This window comes from Notolepis coatsorum, assembly GCF_963971535.1.
Source record: "Notolepis coatsorum genome assembly, chromosome: 6".
In the NCBI taxonomy this organism is placed as follows: Eukaryota; Metazoa; Chordata; class Actinopteri; order Aulopiformes; family Paralepididae; genus Notolepis; species Notolepis coatsorum.
The window spans coordinates 15,809,995-15,827,464 of record NC_140170.1 but is presented as its reverse complement, the minus strand read 5'-3'; the positions used below and the strand labels follow the sequence as shown (position 1 = coordinate 15,827,464).

Below are 17,470 nucleotides of genomic sequence, written 5' to 3'. Positions count from 1 at the left end.
CAATTATGCTTGTTAAGCACTATACCAAAAATAAATAACAAATATACTGATTGATTGAACATTTTAATTAACAGATTGCAGAATGGGTACAATACAGTACGGCTCAATACACACAATTGTTAAGGGGATGCAGACCAGAGAAACACTTTCGTCTTGTTTACATCAGGGTCCCTCATTTTCAATTCATGACATTTATGACATACACAACATACAGATATAAGAATCTAATCATCTAAACTAATCTAATCATAACATTTAAGACATGCATGCCATACAGATATATATATATATATATATATATCTCTGAGCACCAGACTGTGCTATTAAACCAGGAAGTGCAGCACTATGTTGATAAGGCTGTCAGCAGTAGAGCCACTACTGCAGTGCCCTGCGCTGCAACACAACAAGAGTGAACAAAAAACACTCATGGACCCACGGTCTCACGCTGACTGCTCGCTTGTGTTCGTTGGATTCGTTTTGGATTATTTGGGCTCAAAACGTACACTACACGGACCCGCGGTCTCACGCTGACTGAGTCGCTCGTGTTGTGGCTGTGTGTCAGACTCTGGAGGCACCCGCCCACCTCTACCTCTGATTGGCTTACCATGACATTTTACTCAACCTCAGCCAATCGTCAGCATGTTTGTGCTTGGCTCGCACACTGCCCACTAAACAAGGAAGGACAGTATGCCTCTCAGCGCAGAGATCTGTCTGATGAAAGAAACGGCTTTATTCATAGTAACGTGCCGCATTTTTTGGCAGTAACGGTAACGGCGTTATTAAGATTGGAAGAGAGTAAAAAGTTGTCTGCCTATTTATGAATAGTTTTCAATAAACGCTAGATTATCGATAGTATATGTGTACTTATGCACGCTATAGAAGCGGGCTGAAAAATCGATTATCTTATTTCCTGATCTTGCACACACATACACACATATGGCACACGCTGATATATAGGTGAAAATAGCTCCGATTATCCCAAGACTGGTAAAATAGATTCCTTACCTCAGATCAGATGTTCTCCAAAAAGATTATTCCAATTCCTGATCGCCATTCCAAATATCGATCACGTTTATTGATCCAACGCTGGGTACTGGAAACACATTCTCCGCTGTTCTGGTGGTGGGCAATGACTTGGATCGTCTCCGGTTACATGTCTGACAAGTAAAATGTGGAAGCAGGACTTTTTTTTTCTCCATGCGTTTCATTCAATCCAATCCAATGGGGTGCAGTACCATCCGGAGAGACGATAGGGGGTGGTATTTTCCCTCTTCGAGCTCAGACAGATCCCCACTGGTAACGTGAGGCTAGATTGATGAAAAATGAATGGAAATCGATAATAAAAAAAATTACGAGAAAAAGACTAGATCTCTCGTCGTTGGCACTGAAAGTGTTAATGAATAGAGCTCTCCGTGACGAGGGAACGTTGTCTTAATTAATAGAGCTCTCCGTGACGAGGGAACGTTGTCTTAATTAATAGAGCTCTCCGTGACGAGGGAACGGTGTCTTAATGAATAGAGCTCTCCGTGACGAGGGAAGAGTACATCTTTGATGTCGGCGTAGCCGTAGTAGAAATGTAACCCAACCCTCTCCCCCCTGTCTCTCTCTCCCCCGTCTCTCTCTCTCTCCCCCGTGTCTCTCCCCTGTCTCTCTCTCCCCCGTCTCTCTCCCCTGTCTCTCTCTCTCTCCCCCGCCTCTCTCTCTCCCCCGCCTCTCTCCCCTGTCTCTCTCTCTCCCCTGTCTCTCTCCCCTGTCTCTCTCTCTCCCCTGTCTCTCTCTCTCCCCTGTCTCTCTCTCTCCCCCGCCTCTCTCCCCTGTCTCTCTCTCTCCCCTGTCTCTCTCTCTCCCCCGCCTCTCTCCCCTGTCTCTCTCTCTCTCTCCCCCGTCTCTCCCCCCGTCTCTCTCCCCGCAGACGAAAGCCGCCTACGTCCTATTTTACCAACGCAGAGTGGGGGACGCTCCCGCCAACTCTCCACCCTCCTCCTCCGCCTCCGCTGTGGGAGGGGCCTCCGAGGGCGCCGCCCCCGACGACCACATGGACACCAACTGAGCGGCTAAAGGGACGATGCGCACTGAAGCTAATAACGACAAATAGACACTTCGCACATCGAGCTACTTCAGTGACGGAGGACTCCAGAGTCACTATTATTAAGCCCCCCTCCTGTATTTTATTTGATTTGTCTGGCATCCCGTCGACTAGAAGCCAGAGGCCTGGTGGGACGACGAGACCTCCTCCGGGGAGCAGGGCGCCTGCTGGTCTGTTTTACTGGTTTGGACTCAGAGGACTATATATAGAAATGGTTATAAATCCTCTTCACTGGACAAACGAGATTGTTTAGAAGTGCCCTCTCACACAAGTAAACACACACACACACACACACACACACTTTTCTCAGAATAAATAAATAAATAAATGAATAATAAAAAAGAAAAAGAGAGAAAAAAAGCCAAATGCACATCCTGTTTCAACCAAAGCGTTCCCAGTTGTACATTATAAGGAAATGTAACAACTTTTTCCCCCTTTTTTGGGGGGGGGGGGGGGGGGAGAGAGAAAGGGGGGTGATAGCGCCCCCTGGGTGTATTATGAGGTGTATCTCTGATGATCCTTCTGCTCTGAGGTACATTTATGCAAAGCTGTGCCGTGACATTGTGACGTGTGGCACGCCGTCTGACGGACCCCGTCACCTGTTTACGCCTCCTGTGAAGAATGGATCTAACGGGCCACAGGGTCCTCGGGGCTCGCTGCGCAGGCTACGGTCACCCCCCTCCCTGCTCTCTGAAGCACAGCATGCTAGCTCCGTCTCTCCCCTCTCTCTCTCTCTCTCTCTCTCTCTCTCTCTCTCTCTCTCTCTCTCTCTCTCTCCGAGAGGAGGCTTATCCTGCTAAAATCCACTTCTCCCCTTTTTTTTCATTTTTTTTTTTTTTTTGGGTTTGTTTGTTCTTTGACACAATGAAACAGAGGCCTTTTGATTCCTGCAACCTGACGAATAAGGAGGCACTTTTGAATTTTCCCAGGAATTCATTATCTATCTGCTTCTATTATCTGGAAATAATAATAATAATGATGTATGGTTTTGGCCTCAGCATTGAGGCCCCCCTTGATCTGTCGTAGAGGTCCAGGTCTTTTAACGCAGTGGTTCTCAACTGGTCTCGCCTCGGGACCCAACATTTTCCTTAGTCATTAAGTCGCGACCCAAATGTTTTAACCACTATGATTTATTTCAATTTTTTTATTTTAATTTTTTTTGCAGTAATACACAATCTTTCATGCACTGTTAACATGAAATAAACACAAAGGTGCAACTAGGGCTAAAAACCCAATGAAATAAAATAATAATAAATAATCATGCTTCTTAGCTTAACATAACGTACCTAAGTTTTGGGGAACTGATGGGATAACTGGGGTTGCAACTAAAGTGCAAATAATAATAAATAATATATCCTTCTTAGCAGACTTCTTAGCTTAACATCCCAGAGAACTAATGGGATAACTGGGGATGTTGTTTGCTCCTGACAAGAGTCTCAAAGTCTGGGGTGATGGTAGACAAAGCAACTCTGAGGTCATGCTCAATGTCCAATCTGTTCCTCTGCTCTGTCTTCAGCTGGACCAGAGCTGAGAAGCCACTTTCACAAAGATAGGTAGTGCGACCCACTCAAAACGGCTCCGCCGCCCACTTTTGGGTCGCGACCCACCAGTTGAGAAACACTGTCTTTTAAGCAGATTCTGGTCACTCCTGAGGGGACCCCTGTCACTGGGGGGGGGGGGCCTGTCACTCCTGAGCGGACCCCTGTCACTGGGGGGGGCGGCCTGTCACTCCTGAGGGGACCCCTGTCACTGGGGGGGGGGCCTGTCACTCCTGAGGGGACCCCTGTCACTGGGGGGGCGGCCTGTCACTCCTGAGCGGACCCCTGTCACTGGGGGGGGCGGCCTGTCACTCCTGAGCGGACCCCTGTCACTGGGGGGGGGGCCTGTCACTCCTGAGGGGACCCCTGTCACTGGGGGGGGGGCCTGTCACTCCTGAGGGGACCCCTGTCACTGGGGGGGGGGCCTGTCACTCCTGAGGGGACCCCTGTCACTGGGGGGGGGGGGGGCTGTCACTCCTGAGGGGACCCCTGTCACTGGGGGGGGGGGCCTGTCACTCCTGAGGGGACCCCTGTCACTGGGGGGGGGGCCTGTCACTCCTGAGGGGACCCCTGTCACTGGGGGGGGCCTGTCACTCCTGAGGGGACCCCTGTCACGGGGGGGGGGGGCCTGTCACTCCTGAGGGGACCCCTGTCACGGGGGGGGGGCCTGTCACTCCTGAGGGGACCCCTGTCACCGGGGGGGGGTGCTGTCACTCCTGAGGGGACCCCTGTCACTGGGGGGGGCCTGTCACTCCTGAGGGGACCCCTGTCACTGGGGGGGGCCTGTCACTCCTGAGGGGACCCCTGTCACTGGGGGGGGGGGGGGGGGCCTGTCACTCCTGAGGGGACCCCTGTCACTGGGGGGGGGGGGGGGCCTGTCACTCCTGAGCGGACCCCCGTCACTGGGGGGGGGGGGGGCCTGTCACTCCTGAGGGGACCCCTGTCACTGGGGGGGGGGCCTGTCACTCCTGAGGGGACCCCTGTCACTGGGGGGGGCCTGTCACTCCTGAGGGGACCCCTGTCACTGGGGGGGGCCTGTCACTCCTGAGGGGACCCCTGTCGCTGGGGGGGGGGGGCCTGTCACTCCTGGGCGGACCCCTGTCGCGGGCGGTCATTAGTCTTGTACATTATTACTCCAGCTCTGGAATGAAATTGCTGTTATTTGATATTCTTCAAAAAGCACACTGAGCAAAGCAAAATAAACCAGTATAAAAGTGGTGCTTTTAATTTAATGAAGCTTGGGTGGGGGACATTGCTGTTGTAGATGTGTGTGTGTGGGGGGGGGGGGGGGGGGGGGGGTGGGAGGGACGGACGTTTGGAGACGTGTTTTACTTCCAGTGGACAAGACGACGAATCAGCTGTTAAATAAAAATATAACATGAATTCTTGCGTATTACTGGGGATGAGGTTTTGCCACCGAGCTCAGACCGCCGCTGCGTTCACACTGCCAGCGGCCCGGTCGTCGCTCCGATCCCATTTTCTTTGTTTGGGTGTTTCGCGTGATCCTTTTTTATTTTTTATTTTGTTTAACCCTTTCACTACCACACTATAGTAAAGGGTTAACCTTCTGTATTGTGGTAGTGAAAGGATTAACCCTTTTGTCACGTGGCAGTGAAAGGGTTAACCATTTGGTAGTGTGGCAGAGAACGGGTTAAATGTGGCCGATATGTGATCCCAGTGTGAAGCGGTCACCTGCTCCTGATCTGACCCACATGCTGCACACATGAACAACGACTACGATGATGGATGTAAACATGGAGGACTCTGAGGTCACAGTTTACAAGTTGAATGCAGTGGAGCTGATTAAAACAAATCACACCTGTATCTGATTTAGGACCGACATTATGAAAGTGGAACAATTCAGAATTGAAAAAAGTCAGATTGCATTTGTTTTGTGCCGTGTTGTTCACACTGTTGAGAAGAAAACGGATCAGAGTCAACATTATGTGCAAAAAAAGATCAGATTTGTGCCAGTGCTGTTGCCTGCGGTGTGAACGCAGCCTCACTACTGACACTGAAAGGTCTGGTTAACTGGAAGGTTAACCCTTTACTATCACACAACCGACGGCGATGCTCCATCATTAGCATCATTAGCTCCGCGGATGGATGCGGAGCTAATGATGGAGCATCGCCGTCGGTTGTGTGATAGTAAAGGGTTAACCTTCTGTATCATCACAGTGATGACGAGTGCGTCGAGGAATATCCACGCATCTCGTCCTCCGAAGCGAGTTGAAAGATCCAGCTGTCCAAAAGTGAATCCCCCCCCCCCTAAAATCACGAGGCAACTACATTCAATTAGCTGAATAAGATGTAAATAATGACTATTTCAAATCGATAAATAATAGCCGTGCTAATATTGATCGTATGCCACTACAATGTTTGTTTTTAAATGGAGAAATATTTGGATTGAAAGTACAATAAAGACTGGATGCCTAAACAGGGTGTTCCGTTTTGACTAATGTGTTGCTTTTAAACTGACTAATTCTAGTATTTCATCGTTCATGTTATACTGAAATAGCCATTAAGGTCGTGACCCCTGGCACTGCTAGGTTTATAGATGACCAGCAACTGGGTTGTGAAATACATTTGAAATGACTCAACATCCTGAAGTTTAAAAGGTGCTGTAAGTGGTATTTTCTTAGTTAAAATGAGTGGTCTACATGTTAAAATAATAGCTCTACATTCTGACAGCCATCACTGATATAGTGTCTGGTCAGTAACATGGGTCTCCCAGTCCCTCCACTCTGCAGTAAACAGCCATCACTGATATAGAGTGTCTGGTCAGTAACATGGGTCTCCCAGTCCCTCCACTCTGCAGTAAACAGCCATCACTGATATAGAGTGTCTGGTCAGTAACATGGGTCTCCCAGTCCCTCCACTCTGCAGTAAACAGTCATCACTGATACAGAGTGCCTGGTCAGTAACATGGGTCTCTCAGTCCCTCCACTCTGCAGTAAACAGCCATCACGGATGCAGAGTGTCTGGTCAGTAACATGGGTCTCCCAGTCCCTCCACTCTGCAGTAAACAGCCATCACTGATATAGAGTGTCTGGTCAGTAACTTGGGTCTCTCAGTCCCTCCACTCTGCAGTAAACAGTCATCACTGATATAGAGTGTCTGGTCAGTAACATGGGTCTCTCAGTCCCTCCACTCTGCAGTAAACAGCCATCACTGATATATAGTGTCTGGTCAGTAACTTGGGTCTCTCAGTCCCTCCACTCTGCAGTAAACAGTCATCACTGATAGAGTGTCTGGTCAGTAACATGGGTCTCCCAGTCCCTCCACTCTGCAGTAAACAGTCATCACTGATACAGAGTGTCTGGTCAGTAACATGGGTCTCTCAGTCCCTCCACTCTGCAGTAAACAGTCATCACTGATATAGTGTGTCTGGTCAGTAACATGGGTCTCCCAGTCCCTCCACTCTGCAGTAAACGGTCATCACTGATATAGTGTCTGGTCAGTAACATGGGTCTCCCAGTCCCTCCACTCTGCAGTAAACAGTCATCACTGATACAGAGTGTCTGGTCAGTAACATGGGTCTCCCAGTCCCTCCACTCTGCAGTAAACAGTCATCACTGATAGTGTCTGGTCAGTAACATGGGTCTCCCAGTCCCTCCGCTCTGCAGTAAACAGCCATCACTGATATAAAGTGTCTGGTCAGTAACATGGGTCTCCCAGTCCTTCCACTCTGCAGTAAACAGTCATCACTGATATAGAGTGTCTGGTCAGTAACATGGGTCTCTCAGTCCCTCCACTCTGCAGTAAACAGTCATCACTGATATAGAGTGTCTGGTCAGTAACATGGGTCTCTCAGTCCCTCCACTCTGCAGTAAACAGCCATCACTATATAGAGTGTCTGGTCAGTAACATGTTACTGACCAGACACTCTATATCAGTGATGACCAGCTATTTTAGACAGTTATGTAGACCAGTTATTTTAACAAAGAAAATGCCACTTACAGCTCCTTTAATGAGGCAACCTTGCTGGCATTGACCTTCTGAACTACATACCATAGTAGTTATACAAACAGTGTTTCCTGGTTACACCAATGGTTTGATTAATTATATGTTAATAATTCATAAAACAATGTTTTTAATCATGCGTGGCCATAATCTGATCTTCTCATTACATGGGAGGGGATTAAGACCTCAAGTTTCATAAATATAAAATCTGATTCTTGCTCCTTTCTATTTTAGGCTACATTCTGTGGCGTTTTTGGTAGGAAAAGGGCAATACATCGACCCCAGGAATATAATAATATAATGTGCATTATGTTATAGCCATAAGTAATATATTTACTTATTGTATAAGTGGCATCTTTACATTTTGTATCGGCAACTGTCAAAAACACAGCGTGATCGGGAGTTGAACCAATGATTGTGGTTGCGGGCAAATGCTCTCACCACTAGACTAAGACACATTGTAAATATGTCAATATATTACTTGTGGCTATAATATGTCAATTATTTCCTGTGTACTTTATTTAAAAAAAATGTAAGCGAGATCTGGCTGGAGAGAAGATCAAAAATGTTCTGCCAGAAATACCTGCCCACTGAATAGGAGTACTATCCTCGTGTACACAATACCTGCTCACAGATCAATACCTTGTGTACACAATACCTGCTCACAGATCAATACCTTGTGTACACAATACCTGCTCACAGATCAAACCTCATGTACATAATACCTGCTCACAGATCAATACCTCGTGTACACACAATACCTGCTCACAGATCAATACCTCATGTACGTAATACCTGCTCACAGATCAATACCTTGCGAACCCTGTAAATGTAAATTAATTTGCTGAGTAGTTACACTTTAGAGATGAAACATTTATATTTCTTGACTCGGAACTATTTGATCATGGATGAACAAAACTTTCAATGCAAATAGTTGATTTTGAATTTCAATTACTTTTTAATAAGCACCTTGTTAAAAGAATTGTCTGTTTAAGGAATTCCAGGCCTTGACTTTTTTTGGGGTAAAAAAAAATCAAGCACTTCAAGGACCTTATGCGAACCCTGTAAATGTAAATGAGCTGAAGTGGGCGTGGCCAGGCAGAAAACGAGTCGGCTACATCTTGTACAGTAAAAGACGTTTATTGGTCCACTTAATACACTTCCACACGGCCGTGCCCGCCGTGAACACAACACAGCTGGGGGGTCCGGACCGTTACAGCTCATCAGGCCTCGCTCTCACAAGTCACTTGGTTTCAAACGACGCCTTCATACAGTAACGGGTCAAGACGCAGGCGTGTCGTGTACAAGACGGCACGGGTGGGGGGTGAAGGAAACAACATGCAGCACGAACCAACCTTATGGAAGCAGTTTAGTAGTAAATGATTAGTGGTTTAACCCCTTGTGTGGCGTTCAGGTCTTTGTTATTCACCCAATTTTCTTGTTTAAAAACAAATTATACCATAACAATTTATGTAGGAAAAAAAAAATACTAACAGATGTTAACTTTATCTCAATTACAAATCATCTCTAGCCGGCGATATTTGCCATTTATTGATTGAAAACTTTATTGACAGATTGCAGAATGGGTACAGAGTACAGTGCAGCTCAATAATCTCTTGCCAGATCACGTTTATCAATAAAAGCACCATTAGTTTGTTCTTTTTCACCTACAATTTCCACCAGGGTCCAGTTGTCTTTCTTGTCTGGAACTTTATGTATTCGTTTTTTTACGTTTGTTTGGTGAATCGGGTCGCTCTTGTGAATGAGACACTGTCTCGATGACATTTCTACCTGTATACATAAAGGTTTGAACTGAGATGAAAATGTGCAGGGGGTGAGGCGCACAGCGTGTTTCTACATGTTCTTCACAGAGAGTCTCGGGTTGAACGGTCCCACAGACCCGGACACCACGCCGGGGTTAAAGGACCACAAGGCTGTCGAGCGCACGGAGCGCGGAGCAGGAGGAGGACGGGTTACTTGGCGAGCCGGAGGAGCTTCTTGATGTCCGCCTCGACGTCGCTGGTCGGGAACCGTCTGCCGTAGCGCTTGAAGGGCACGCCGTCGGGACCCACGAGGAACTTCTCGAAGTTCCAGGAGACGTCGTTGCGGCAGACGGGCGCCCAGATGATGCACTTGGGGTCGCCCATGAGGGCGGTGGGGTCGTCGCTGGGGAAGGGCAGCGCGGCCTTCAGGAGGGCGAACAGCGGGTGGGTCTCCTTGCCGTTCACGTCCGCCTTCTGCAGCAGCTGGAACTTGGGCTCGAAGCCGCCTCCTGGACGGACGTACTTCAGGGACAAGAGGATCTCCTCGTTGGTGCAGTTCTCCTGCAGAGAAGACATTGGTGTGAGTCTGTGGAGCTGGGGTTAACTAGGGTTAGGGTTAACTAGGTTGCACTGATGTGGAGCTAGGGTTAGGGTTAACTAGGGATGCACTGATGTTGATATCGGATCCGATACGACTAAAGTAGCTAGATCGGGTATCGGAGACTATTACAAAAAAATCAAATATATATATATTTGTATTATAATTTGTTATTGAATTGTAATAATAAATAACAAATCAGTACATTTATATCTTGTGTTAATTTGTTACATTTAGTTTCACTAAGTTAGGAAAGTAATGTTTTAAGTCGAGCCTGATGTTGCCTTGTTGCACAACAGAATGATCCCAGTCTCTTCCACACAGTGAGGCACACAGTTTATTAATTGGACAACGGGTATCGGATCGATACTCGGTATCGGCCGACACCCAAAGCCCAGGTATCGGGACTGAAAAAGTCTGATCGGTGCATCCCTAGTGGAAACATATTCGGAGGCGCCCGTGCAAAGTTCCAACCTGCATGGTTAGACATAAGATTAGATTCAGATGTATTGTCATCACGCAGCACAAGTACAGTACAGAGTACAGCGAGAAGAAGTCTGCCGTCCAACCAGAGTGCAAAGTGCAGCAGTAAAACTCAACCCATCATGCTCCAACTAACACTCCTGCCCTTTCTGGATACCGTTTACCATGTTGTTGTAAAAACGCAGACCTACGCAAAGGAAATTACCCTACGATTAGATTAGATTCAGATGTATTGTCATCATCGGGGTGCGTTCTTCATGGGACGAAGCACGTGCACGCACGCAGGAATGCGCTGCACTCGCCAACTCGCTATAAGTACCCACCTGGGCTACTTTGCATATCAAGAGCGCCGGTCGTCAGGTGTGTTAAAGACGTTCTCAGATACATTCACACCTAACTTGTGAATGAAATGTGTTACATTCCATTCGTAGAGGCAATTAGGCACTGTCTTTAGTCTGTGCTTAAGCAAAGGAACATTTATGCGCACGTGCCGGGAGCGCGTGTGCACGTGGCGTTATTAGCGTGCGTGCAATCAGAGTTGATATGAGGAACGCACCGCTGGTCATCATACAGGACAAGTACAGTACATGAAAAGAAGTCTGTCATCCAACCAGAGTGCACATGTAACAGTAAAGTGCAACAGTGATATACAATGTGTATGTACAGGTGATTAAACTGGAGTACATATAAAGTAGTACTACTGAGTAATAGTGCTAATCATTTACATGTAGTCATTTAGCTGAACGCTTTTATCCAAAGTGACTTACAAGTTCTGTACGACTGGTCGGCAGGAAGGGGCAGCGGAGTGGTGATGTTCATCAACAATGTACAGTTTCTTCCCCTTCGGATGTATATTTTTTTATGGTCTCTTTTTTCGTACACAGTACCGTATATTTGTGTGTCATAAATGTCTTGATGAATTGAAAATGGAGGACCCTGATGTAAACAAGACGAAAGTCTTTCTCTGGTCTGCATCCCCTTAACAGTTGTGTGTATTGAGCCGTACTGGCCAGCAGTGTAACTAGTGAGAGTAGGTAAGGTACAGGTAAAAAGGATTATATGCAGGTATATTCACAGATGTGGACACACTGCTGGCCAGTACGATTTGCTACCAAAGTGTCTCTATACCTGTATCACTGTATATATTAATACTACAACTATGTACATTGTTTTGTTATTCTTATTCGTGACCCGTTCTGTCTAAATGTTTAATGTTGAGCGATTTTTGCAGTGTCAAATTTCCCTCGGGATAATACAAGTATTTCTATTCTATCTGATTAGCACTATTACTCAGTAGAACTTATTTATATATTTTATATCCAGTTTAATCACCTGTACATTGTATATTACTATCTACAGATATGTAATAATTATTATATGCAGGTATGTACACAAATGTGTGTATATATATAAAAACTAAAAGGAGAATACCTTCAAGAGAAAGAAGGGACAGCACACTCCTCAGGACTGGTTTTTGCTTATTTATTGTTGCACAACGCGTTTCGCTATCTGCTTCCTTTTAGTTTTTATATATATACACACATTTGTGTACATACCTGCATAATATAATAATTATTACATATCTGTAGATACTATATCTATACTAGATTCGATTTAAATGTATCGTCATCATGCAGCACAAGTACAGTACAACAAAATAAATTTGGCATCCAACCAGGTGCTATGAGGAAGCAGAAGCGAAACGCGTTGTGCAACAATAAAAAAGCAAAAACCAGTCCTGAGGAGTGTGCGGTCCCTTCTTTCTCTTGAAGGTATTCTCCTTTTAGTTTTTATATATCTCTCTTGCGCTGACCTGCACCTCCAGTCGGGGTCCAACCAGATGTGCACAAGTCTTATTTAGTTTAAGTGTGTATATATATATATATATATATACGTATACACACGACGGTAAGAACAAATATATATATATATATACAGTATATACAGCATTATTGTACATGCTATACAGAGGTATATGGGTTATATGCAGGTGTGTAAGTAGGTATATAGAAGGACTATCATACCGAGTTATATGGGTAGACTTACTAGACTGTAGTATATGAGGTAGGTAGTAATAATGATTGCTATGATGATTACAGTGTAGGGCAGTTGTAGAAAGCAGTATGCAGGTATATAATCTACTGTGTAATAGTGAAGTACCTTAACATGAACGCTACATTACATCATGGCAAAAGTAGACAATGGATTCCAACAGGTGCGCGCGGATCTGACACCACCTCGCCATAACAGTTAGGCGCTGCCTCTTTCTCTCGTTGAAAAGGCAATAATAACGTTGTGTGGTGACGACGACGTCTCTCTCTTACCTGTTGGTTTTTTCTTCTTCTTCTGTTTATTCTATACCTTTCTTTGTTCTTAGCTATGTGAAGCACTTTGGTTGAGTGTCGTCGTGTCTAAATGTGCTATATAAATAAATTTGATTGATTGATTGATTACCTGGTGTCCGAACTGGTTGCAGGGCACCCCCAGAACCACGAGCCCCTTGGCGCTGTAGCGCGCGTGCAGCTCGTTCATCTGGGTGTAGTCCCTGGCGGTGGTCCCTCAGAGCGACGCCACATTCTCGATGAGCACCACCTGGTCCATCCATCCATCGAAAATGTTATTAACAGATTTACAGAATGGGTACAATAATACAGTACAGCTCAATACAACACAATTGTTAACCCTTTTCATTGACACACTACAGAAGGTTAACCCTTTACTATCACACTACTACCGACGGTAACCTGCTGTCGTGTGTGGCAGTGTGAAAGGGTTAACCTGCTGTCGTGTGTGGCAGTGTGAAAGGGTTAACCTGCTGTTGTGTGTGGCAGTGTGAAAGGGTTAACCTGCTGTCGTGTGTGGCAGTGTGAAAGGGTTAACCTGCTGTCGTGTGTGGCAGTGTGAAAGGGTTAACCTGCTGTCGTGTGGGGCAGTGTGAAAGGGTTAACCTGCTGTCGTGTGGGGCAGTGTGAAAGCCTGGGTTACATTTTCAATTCATATTCATAACATATATGACACACAGGTAGACAACAGTATTGTTACATTTAGACATGTATGACATACCATAACAAGAGTCTAAAGAGAGTATAATAATATCAATAATAATAATTACATACCTTTCCCTGCAGGGCGGAGAAACTGAACGCTTCCCCGGTGAGGAGGTTGGCGGTCAGCTCGTAGAACTTCACCGCGGCCATTCTTCTTCTTCTTCTTCTTGCGGTGTTTCTCTAAAGTGCGTCTTCTTGTTTAGTTAAGAAGAGACGGAGGCTCGGACAGCAGTTTACTACTGGAAGCTGGTTAGTTAGTTAGTTAGTTAGTTGGTTGGTTGGTTGGACGGACGCGGCTCGACTCCTCTCTGACTGAGAGCTGCTGGTGATTATTACCTGACTGTCTGACGGACGGCTTCTGGAACAGGACATGGGCGGGACCTCGTTCAGGGTACCGCCCATTATTATTTTTATTTTTATTTATATATATTTATTTATTTTATTTATATATTATATATATATATATATTAGTGCTGTGAATAGATAAAAAATGTAATTAACTAATTAATCTCACAATTTTCTGTAATTAATCTAGATTAATGTAGATTAAAAATAGCATGTTTCTACTTAAGATCGAAGCTTGTAACAGATATTTACTTGAGTAAAATCATGGAATTAATGTAAAATCAACACAAAGAACGTATATTTAGATTCGAAGGCTATTTTAATAAGCTTTCTTTGAATACAGTTTCTCTCCTGTGAAATACAAATGTTCAACAAAACCATCAACATTGAATCTAGATTCATTTATTTTAACGCTTTAAATCATTTAAATTAATCTCCAGAGTTAAAGCATTCATTTTGACAGCCCTAATATATATAGTATAGTTTATATATAGTATAGTATATAGTTTATATTATATATATATTTTATTTTTTAAGAAAAAAACTGATACAACGTCAGACATCATATTCAAAATAAATCTAAAATACTACTACTACTACTACTACTACTACTACTAATAATAATGATCAAGGAAACGTGATCATTATCATTAAACCTACAGTACGGTACGGCGTAGCACTTATAAGTCGCTGTGGATAAAGGCGTCAGCTAAATGAGAAAATGTAAACTGTATAAAAGAAGGAAGGTGTTACAGGATCTCACTGCCACCTAGTGGTAGCCTATGTAAATGTATGACAACAACGAATACACCAGACCACCGTCTTTGATTGATTGATTGATTGATTGAAAACTTTATTAACAGATTGCAGAATGGGTACAATACAGTACAGCTCAATACACACAATTGTTAAGAGGATGCAGACCAGAGAAAGACTTTCGTCTTGTTTACATCAGGGTCCCCCATTTTCAATTCATCAGGACATATATGACATACACGACATACAGATAGACAGTACTGCTACATCTATACATTTATGACATACCAGATTTGCAAATACAGTACTGTTTGTGATACAGAAGGAGTCAAGAAAAGGGAGTATATACATTTGACGTAGAAACTGTACATTGGAGGAGGTTGGGTGGGGGGGGGGGGTTGGGTACATTGGGATATTGACAACCATACTACTGGGTAATTTACATTGGAGGTGGTTGGGGGGGGGGCACACTGTATAAACAAGCAAAACTGTACATTGAGGGGGGGGGGGGAGGAGACACTGTACAAACAAACAAAATTGTACATTGGACTATTGACAAAACCATACTAGGTAAATGACTGTACATTGGAGGGGGTTGGGTTAGGATATTTACAGGGGTCAGTGTTGAATTGCAGTCTCCCGTAGGTGTCCCTTGAGAGAGGTTTTGAAAGTGGGTAGTGATCCACATTCCTTTACAGCTTTGGGTAGGGCGTTCCACATTGATGTGGCATAATTGCGAAACGTGTTTAGTCCCTTATTTGAGCCGAATCTGGGTTTAACATGATTTGTGGAGCTCCCTCTGGTGTTGTGATCGTGGTATTCACTGACCTTTGGGAAGTATTTTGACATGTACATGGGTACCTTGGTCGTGTAGTGTATCTTGTAGACCAGGCCCATTGCAAGTTGCTGTACTCTGTCGTCTACTCTAAGCCATCCTAGGTTGTCAAAGTGGGCAGGGGTGAGGTGGGTTCTAGGAGTAAGGTCAAGCAGTAGTCTGACCAGTTTGTTTTGAGATGTTTGTAATTTTGTTTTTAGCGCCTTTGAGGTGCTTTGGTACCATGAGGTGCAAGCATAGTCGTAGTACCCTTGAATGAGTGCTCCTGCCAGAGTCTTCAGGGTATTCTTGTTTACCAGTGAGGAGATCCGGTACAATAATCGAGTTCGTTGGTTGACTTTTTTTATTACATTGGATGCCATTTTGTCACAGGAGAGATTAGCCTCTAGGATGGAACCCAGGTAGGTAATTTCATCTTTCCTTGTGACAATATTGTCACCCACTGTAACTGAGAAGCCGTCGGTCTTGCTGAGTTTGTTATTTGAACCGAAGAGAATGGACTCTGTTTTGCCCATGTGTAATGATAGTTTGTTGTCAGCGAGCCATATGCAGATTTTGCCTAGTTCCGAGCTGAGGGTTTTTTCAACCTGTAACTTGTTCTTGTCAGAGACCAGCAGGGCTGAGTCGTCCGCAAACAGGAACAAGTTGCAGTCACAAGCTGACGACATGTCATTTGCATAAATTAGGAACAGTAGCGGTCCTAGTATGCTTCCTTGTGGAACACCACAGCTCACTGTGAGGGGGGGGGGGGATAGGGTACCGTTTACCTCCACCATCTGTTCCCTCCCCTCAAGGTAGGATTGCATCCAGCTCACTGATAGACTATCAAAACCAATTGCTTTTAGCTTGTCAATCAGAATGGAGTGATTGACCGTGTCAAAGGCCTTTTGTAGGTCCAGCATGACCATGCCGCAGTATTTGCCTGCGTCCACCTCTTGTTTGATGTGGTCATTCAAATAGAGAAGGCATGTATCAGTGGAGTGGGATGTTCTGAAGCCAGATTGGAATTCGTAGATTATATTTTTTTCCGCTAGGTACTTTTCGACCTGTTCGTAGACTATTTTTTCCATGACTTTCGAGATGGAGGTGAGAATAGAAACAGGGCGGTAGTTGCCTGGGTCTAATTTGCTGCCCTTTTTGTGCAGAGGGGTCACCCTCGCAATTTTGAAGTCCTTGGGGACGTGTCCCTGTTTTATGGAGAGGTTTATTATGTGTGTGATGACTGGGGTGATGGCGGCTGCTGAGTCCCTGAGGAATTTGGAGGGGATGTTGTCATGGTTTATTATGTGTGTGTCTCATCTCGTTATTGAAACAGAAGGGGTCACCGTGTTAGCGCCGCGTGGAAGGAAGGGTCGTCGCTTTTCCTGATGAATTGAAAATGGGGGGACCCTGATGTAAACAAGACGAAAGTCTTTCTCTGGTCTGCATCCCCTTAACAATTGTATGTATTGAGCCGTGTATTGTACCCATTCTGCAATCTGTTAATAAAGTTTTCAATCAATCAATCAATCAAGCATCACCGTGTAGCGCCGTGTGGAAGGTTATTACCTCGGATGTCATTCGAGTTTCAAGTTTCTTTATTAGTTGTCAAACTTGTCATACAACAAAAATACAGAATACTTTTATATGAAATGCTTTTTCCTGTTCTGCTCCTGAGAGTGTGCTAGATACAAATAAAATAAAATATAGATAAGTAAAAAAATAGAAGAAGTCAAGTACGTAACAAGTGTAAACAAAAGTGTTCAAACAAGTGTTCAATTCAGAACAGAATCATCTACAATGTGTTGCTTTGTGTTGACGAGCTAACGTTTTATATATCGGTTGATGTATATTCCCTCAGATGGATGCTATATTTAGAATTGACTAGAATTGTAAATACAGGCTTCAATAGAACTGGCATCAGCGCCTGGCACCAAGCAGACCAAATCATTGGTTATTATTATTATTATTATTATTATTATTATTATTATTATTATTATTATTATTATTATTATTATTATTATTATTATTATTATTATTATTATTATTATTATTATTATTATTATTATTATTATTA

The 17,470-nt window shown here is 44.5% G+C and overlaps 2 protein-coding genes across 3 annotated transcripts in view; one reads left to right on the top strand and one right to left on the bottom strand.

Moving 5' to 3' along the window:
• The window catches only part of usp4 (ubiquitin specific peptidase 4 (proto-oncogene)), a gene marked incomplete at its 5' end in the record, with an annotated part of 114,958 nt that extends 111,206 nt beyond the window's left edge, over positions 1 to 3,752 (top strand). For both annotated transcript variants that reach the window (XM_084317440.1, XM_084317439.1), the window contains one exon: positions 1,913 to 3,752. In XM_084317440.1, coding sequence (XP_084173566.1) covers positions 1,913 to 2,050 — 138 coding nt within the window. In that variant the 3' untranslated portion in view covers positions 2,051 to 3,752. The remainder of the gene's footprint in view (positions 1 to 1,912) is intronic.
• A 4,956-nt stretch (positions 3,753 to 8,708) lies between these two features.
• LOC311230981 (glutathione peroxidase 1-like) lies at positions 8,709 to 13,829 on the bottom strand. The gene is made up of 3 exons (XM_084317441.1): positions 13,548 to 13,829; positions 12,886 to 13,023; positions 8,709 to 9,911 (listed from the first exon to the last, which is right to left on the bottom strand). Exons 1-3 carry the CDS (start codon positions 13,626 to 13,628, stop codon positions 9,561 to 9,563), a joined length of 570 nt encoding a protein of 189 aa, XP_084173567.1. The 5' UTR covers positions 13,629 to 13,829; the 3' UTR covers positions 8,709 to 9,560.
• Between the last annotated feature and the right edge of the window lie 3,641 nt (positions 13,830 to 17,470).